This window comes from Arachis ipaensis, chromosome B06, assembly GCF_000816755.2.
Source record: "Arachis ipaensis cultivar K30076 chromosome B06, Araip1.1, whole genome shotgun sequence".
NCBI classification, from domain to species: Eukaryota; Viridiplantae; Streptophyta; class Magnoliopsida; order Fabales; family Fabaceae; genus Arachis; species Arachis ipaensis.
Window position 1 is genome coordinate 127,748,266 of NC_029790.2, and position 7,603 is coordinate 127,755,868.

The 7,603-nt window shown below is 27.6% G+C and overlaps 1 protein-coding gene across 1 annotated transcript in view; it reads right to left on the bottom strand.

The window, feature by feature from the left end:
• LOC107647548 (amino acid permease 8-like) overlaps positions 1 to 5,123 on the bottom strand; it is a 13,640-nt gene extending 8,517 nt beyond the window's left edge. The window contains exons 1-5 of the mRNA XM_021105690.1: positions 5,085 to 5,123; positions 3,685 to 3,775; positions 1,428 to 1,661; positions 1,238 to 1,331; positions 221 to 441 (exon numbers count right to left, since the gene is read on the bottom strand). Coding sequence (XP_020961349.1) covers positions 221 to 441; positions 1,238 to 1,331; positions 1,428 to 1,661; positions 3,685 to 3,775; positions 5,085 to 5,123 — 679 coding nt within the window. The remainder of the gene's footprint in view (positions 1 to 220; positions 442 to 1,237; positions 1,332 to 1,427; positions 1,662 to 3,684; positions 3,776 to 5,084) is intronic.

Below are 7,603 nucleotides of genomic sequence, written 5' to 3' on the forward strand. Positions count from 1 at the left end.
TCGAAGACTTTTAAAAAATAAAAAATTTTTAAGGACTAAAATGTTCGATCTTAAATTTTTTATGAATTAATTTGATTATTTATTGAAAATAAATTTATAAGACCGGATTTAATTTATTACTTTTATTATTTGACATTTCATAGATATCACGTATGAAAATATGGATAAAAGTATATTTCAAACACATGTAAAATATGAATAAGAAATAGGAAAAATATACCTTGTATTATTGTAGCAAGTGAAAGTCCTATGCCAATAAATGCATATCCAAAAGACATGATTGATGCTATGATTGAGAGCCAAGATATCTTGTGGAAATGTGGAATTTGGGACAAAAAGATTTCAACAATTCCTAAACCAATCATGTATGGATTATTTGAAAAACGACATTCATCAGATGCAACTCCTTTTTTATGGAAGCAATTGATCTTTCGTATTGCCCTGTAGTAGTATTCCACATTTTAAAACAAGTTTGGCTAAAATAATGCAAATATCATGATAACTAAAGTTTTAGAATTAGAGTTTAATTTTAATACATCTTATAATATAAAGTGTTTTACACAATTATTTAATTACATCTATTTCTTTAGAGGTTGTGGGTTCGAATCTCCTATCTTTGGTAAAAAATTAAAAAACTATTCCCCGCGATTAATGTATAACAAAACCTTGTCCACTAGGTGGAGTAGGTTACATGGATCAAACGATGTTATTGAACTCTATCATCTATCATGTTTCCAGAAAAATCGTGTAGATGTAGATCTCGTTTGACCACCTCATAGACTGTCTTCCTAAATTTTTCTCTACCTTTCGTATAAATGATAATTTTTATGCTGATGTGATGTCACATAATTAAACGATTATGTAAAACTATTTATATTCATAGTGTATCAAAATTAAATTTTTAGAATAAAATTATACTATTACTATCATTTTATGAGAAATGTTAGAAACAATAACCTTTTATCAATATTAGCCAATATTTTGAGCTAGCACTTTATTTTTAAACTATTAAAATTTAAATTTAAGATGTATATAATACTGTATATTTTGAAAATTATGTATAATATTGGTTAAGTGTTGATTTAAAATGATAAATTTTGTTGGTGGTTAGTAACATTATTCTAAATGATTTTTTTTTTCTTAATTTAACTAAATCTTATTTATTTATTTGCTTCTATACAAATACAAATTATGGTGTAATTGGAAATAATGTAATAATAATAAAAAAAAAACTTACACTATACTTATGGATGTAGTTATTGTGTATCCAATAGTAGCTCCAGTAAGGTTGGTATATTGGACTATTCCACATATCAAGTGCATTCTACCACCTAAAAAATTGGTAAAAAAAAATTAAAATTAAAATAAAAGTGAAATAAAGTCACATGTAGTGTTATAATGAAAAATCAAATTTATAATTTAGTTACCTAAGTTAGCTTTTACAGCCTCCATATAAGTGGAATTTCTTTGTCCAGTAACTGAGTCTGGTGATCTATAACAATCAGTTAAAAGATTGGAGGTATAGAGAATAACAGAAGAACAAATTAAGAAAGATAATATGCCAATTATCCATCCTAATTGAGCCATGGCCCATGGTAATGACAAAACTCCAGCACCAATCACTGCTGTTATTATATGTGCAGTTGCAGTCCAAACTGTCCCTGCATGTATAAATATATTCGAATAACGTTAGTTAGTGAGACAATAAGTTAATATGTAATATTTATAATTCTATATTTATTACATCTAATATTATGCATTTATTCTACTAGTAATTAATAAATTCAAACAAAAGTAAAAGAATTATTGCTGCCTTTGACGACCCCTTAATTACTATATATATTAAACCAAAGTAGGTGAATTTTTATTAATGTATATGGTAGAAATTAAGGTACAATTAATTTCATGTGAAGTTGATAACTAAAATTCGTTAAATAATTTAAGAGATTTGACTAAATTATTATCTAATGACTCTCAACTATTAACTTCACATGAAACTAACTGCATCTAAATTTTCACCAGATATATACATGTTTTTAATTCTTTGAGTTTTGAGGGCTTTGAACTTTATGGGAGAACCAAGGGTAGTGTTAGTTTTGAACCTATTTCTATTTTTTCTTGTTTTTAAGGTACTTTAAATTTGTTTCCATTACCCATATTTGGGCTCTTTGTGAGGCTCACGAAAGGGGAAAAGAGAGAAGTTAAATCAAAATACAACTCCTAGTTAATTTCATAGAATATAAAGAATTAAAGAAAAACAAATAAATAGACAATAACTTTGATCATTGTGTAATAATGGAGTACACCATTGCCTCCTTTTGTTTTCCAATAATTAATGAAACTCTCAACCTTCAAGATAAGAGAAAAGAGTGCAAAAAGAAAAAAAAATACATAATTGAATTACCACATACAAGAAACAAAATACCATAAATAAACATACAACAACACTAGAGGGACTAGGGAGTAAAACAAAGCTAATAGAAAGATACATTTATTATTGATGGAAAACATCATTGTTAGTTAGAGTCATATAGAGATAATCATCTTACTCGTTATTACTCATGCTAAGTCCCTCAATTTGAAACCGACCATTTAGATCTCAACAATAAAACATTTTCATGTCATAATTTTGTCACAAAACATATATATATCAAATGTATTTAACTGGATATAAAATCTTTAAAATTCTACAAATCTCAACAAGTTATTGATGATAAAAGTTGCATTGCACATCTAAACCTGTTCCAAGAACATTAATGGCCTCATATACTGTATATGAGAATATTATGCTATTTATTACTATCAATTCAGTCTAATTTTTTTTTTGTTATCTACGGCATTTCAGGTTAAAAATTAATTAGTTGTAGATCGAAAGTCTATTTAATAATTTACTGCACTGCTAGCCAATAGATTACTACATACATAAGATGAGATTCGAATCTCCAATACTTATTTAAGTAAACTAGTAAATTAATCACTAAACCAACCCAAATTAATTCTATCCAGTTATTTTTAGTATCACAAACCTATTTCATATGATATACAGGGGGTTCTAGTTTTGCATGATCATAATTTTTTTTTTCTTCGAAACATGTGTCGCCATGTCTTTTCAAGCTTTCAGTTAATTGTGAACATATCAATTCATAACTTGGTTGTCAAACAAAAGATAAAGACAATAGTGCATTAATTATAAAAACCTTAATATTTTTATAAAACTTTCAGCACTTCATGTCAAACTCATCCATGTGAAACATGGATTAGTGCTTAATTACAACCGCATTAATAAAGTGTTAATGTATTTCCTTTAGTATAAGAAGGCATTGTAAAAATGCTAAGATGGTCACTATTATGTTAATCAATTTCATTCCTTTTTCAATAAATCAACAGAAAATAGGAAAATGATGTTACAATGAAAAGTGAAACATCACTCTTTTCACAATAGAAAAAAATTTATTAGTTACAATTTTTAATTTTTATCTAATTTCATTCTTCACTAAAGAAATTCTGCAGTACGCCAAATGAAAGTAAGTGATAATGCCCCCATTATTATTATTATTTAAGGAGAGATCTAATAAAACTGCCAAAACAAGAAGAAACAAAAACTACAATATAACTGTCACACTCAGAAAGAAAGTGACAAAACGTTAAGATACTGATGAGTGAAAAAATTAAAGAAAATTATACCGGTTCTTTTAGGTTTGCCATCATCATCTACAAGAATATCCTCATTTGCAGTAATGCTTACTGATTCAACCATCTTCTTCTTTTTTTGCTGCTGCTGCTGCTGCTTTCTCTTTAATTAATGACCTTAAATAATACCTAATTTTAATACAATGAACCAAGACACTTTTCTAAATCTAAGTACATCTATGTAAACAAAGGTTAAACTATTTGAGTGAAGGAAAAGTAAAAAATCTAGTCACATAATTAAAGATGAATTACTAAGAAATCCTATATTGTGACACATGTTCTAATACAAATTTGACATTGTCTAATAACTTGAGTATTTATTGCACATGTTTAACACTTTGAAAAAATACTTCGGTTAGTGTTTTTTATATAATTTATTTAGTTTTTTACATAAGCAAAATATTATTTCAACACAATTGCATATATATTTGTGATGGAATAATTCCTTCTGTATTTTATATATTTCATTTTTTAATTTAATTTATAATTTCTTAATACATTACTTATTTCAAGTTTTAATTTAATTTATAATTTCCTAATACATTACTTATTTCAAGTTTTAATTTAATTTATAATTTCCTATAACATTATTTTCAGGCAAATTATATTCTCATATCAAGTGAATAAAACTTAGCTTCTAGAAACACAATAGTCCATACCAAGTGTTATATTGGCCAATTTTTTGGATATGAAATTTAGGTGCGTGTAACGCTACGTTATGGACGTTATGGGGATTATATACTATTGTGACGAGTTGACGGCAGTGGACTGATGAAAAAAAATTGGACGGTACAATTTTTTTGTAGAGGGAGAGGAACATAAATCGAACCGTTCAATTTGTGTGCAATAAAAATATTCTGGATATAGAAATCGGATCCACCGATTTTATGTGCATGCAAAATTTGTTACGTCAATGGAACTCTAATCGGACAGTCCAATTTAAGTTCTTTGAAAATTTGAAATAATAAAAAGGCGGCCGGACGGTCCGATTTCAATGTTTATATATACCCATACCGAACCGAACTCTCAACTTCAACTTCTTCTTCTCTTAATCTTCAAATCTTTTGAAACTCCTCTCCTCTCTCCTCTTCTTCTTCCTCTTCGGTGTTTCCAAAAAAATAATATCAAAGTTGAGAGTGTTTAATATGAGTATATTATGATGGATGATTATTAGAGTTATGTTAAAAGTATATTATCATGGATAGATTTTATTACAAACATCTGAAGGAGTGAAATTTGTATGAGAAATTCATTAGATATTATTATTCCATTCACATTGTCATTTGAAGAATTAAAAGATGTGATAAGATGGATTCTCAAATATCTAGGATAGTGTCGTGTGTTTTGTACATATATCCTATATCTGTATTTGGTGGGTTTGTTCAATTTCAAACCAAATACGTAACCGATGAAGCGAGCACTACAAGAAACATCGTTAAAATCGACAGCCAAATCCACGGCCAAACTGTCGATAATATGCAAAATCGACGGCAGAAGTGGTCGCTATTAAGCTTGTTGATTTTTTAAAATTCTATTAAAATCGACGGCTTGCCAAGATGTCGATAATAATCTAATAAAATCGACAGTATTTCCGTCTATAATATGAGTGTTAGAATTTTTCTTGCTTAATAAATTGACAACTTTGCCGTTGATTTAATTATTTAGATACTGACAAATGCTTAATAAAATGGACAACATTGCCGTCGATATTATTATATAAAATCGACAACATTTTTGTCGATATTTGATTCATTAAAATCGACAAAAGGGCCGTCAATTTAATTATTTAGATACCGACGGCTTCTTTGTCTGTATTTTTTTGTCTATTTTATATTTAAAAAGCGACAACGTTACCGTCGATTTTAATAGCTATATTTTTTATTTTTTTCTATTTAAAAAAATAGTAGACAATTAATACAAATAAACTTTTAAATATAGAAATAAAATTTATACAAAATATTAGATAAATAAACGTCTAAATATAAAAATAAAATTTATACTAAATATTAGATAATGAGTTTACAAACTTATCAAAATAATAAATAATCCTCTAACATAAAGACTCAAGGGCTTATCCTTAAACGCTCCTTGTTAAGTAGGGAGTATTGCACGCCTTGTTAGTTGGTTAAATCTGAACTCTTCATTTATTATATTTTATTTGAATGGCATGGATTTAAAAAGGCAACCTGTTAATCAGGTTAACCACTTTTTTTTTTTTAAATTTAAATTTTTTTTGTAAGTGTTACATATTGGGCTAAAGTCCAAAAAAAAAATAAGCATATTAATATTAATTATAACATGTTTGTACAAAAAATAAATTTTTGGGCTTTAGAATTAAAATAAATAATACAGGCAACATAGAGACAGAAAATTTACTTGATATGTGAGAGGCACAACTGTCCTGAAAATCAATTTCAATGGCTTGTGCATATGGATTTCAGTCCCCAATGTGGTTAGTACCATCTATTTTCAACATGTTTTGTTTGCTATGACCAACCTGCAAAGCATATTTTAAACAATAATAATTACAAGGCACATGATCACCATCTGTAGACTGTAGGGCCTCCATACTATCTCCCCCAGGACTTAAACGTAACGACTAACGAGTGAAAATTTAAAGTCTTAAATTAAACGTTTTAATAATGGGAGCAATAATTTATTAGTAAAGGGATCCTAAATGAACAGTATTATTGATTCAACTATTTTTAAAGTTCAGCAAGTGTTGCTATAAGATTGTCCCCAACATGTTGTAAATTATAACAGGTAATAACTTATCATTCTATTAATTCTATTCTTGGAGGTTAAACATTAATACAGTAGTGAATAATGCAAAATTTGTTGTGGAAAAATATTAGATGCTCACGTTAATTAAAAAACACCTATTTAAATAAAGATGTTAAAAATATTTTTTCATGGAGATAGTTGTAATAAAAGTGTGACTTATTTATTTAGTCATACTTTAAATAAATATAATATTTTTATAATATACTAAAATTAAATTTTATAATTTATTATCTAATAAAAAAATTCATACCAAGATGACTATAAAATCTTTGTTAAGTATTTACTTTTTTCATAAAAAAAAATTGAACAATAAGTTGTGTAATGATGTTTTTTGGCTTTACCAGGTAAGAGGATTAACTTACAATGATTTCAAGAAAGCAATGACGGTCATCAGACCAAACTTAAAGAAAAGCAAGTGGGAAGAGCTGGAGCGCTGGAATGAGGAGTTTGGCTCTAATTGAACTTGCTTTTAACTCATCCTCTGGTGCATTATCATGCATGAATGTGCATATAAACCTCTATTTACTTTAACCGAATCAAACATGACAAGGATATCAATTATCATGGTTGGTAGCTAAAATCATGATCAAATCAAGGTGCTGCTAATTTTATAAATGGCAACCCTAAAATGGAATAGATACCATTATTATTTCAAGCTTCATTTGTACATTTGTACAATTTGTACATCTTTCTAAGGACAATAAATTTGGTTTTTAGGGCTCCAAGGTTGCCCATTCGAGCATATGAACATTGAAACGATTATAGTTGATTTTATTGTAAACAAAGCCAAAGTATATTAAGCGTGTTTTCTTTTGGCAATAAACAACTTTAATACTCGTTGATTCTTTATCTTTAGCATGTGCCTTTTTTCCATTCTTTTTTTGAGGAGCAAGTGTCCATTTAACAAAATTGATCATAAATATTTATTTGTGTTACAAGATGTGATTAAAGTGTTATTTTTAATTTCCATTTGTTCCTTGAGCATTTTTTTTAATCTACGTACAATAATTATTTTATAATTTTTAGTATAGGAAATTCTTATAGCTAAGACCTGTCAACATATCCCATATACAAGGTGGATTAGATTAACAATTAATGCTTCTAGCGAGGTAACGATCTCCTGATTCTA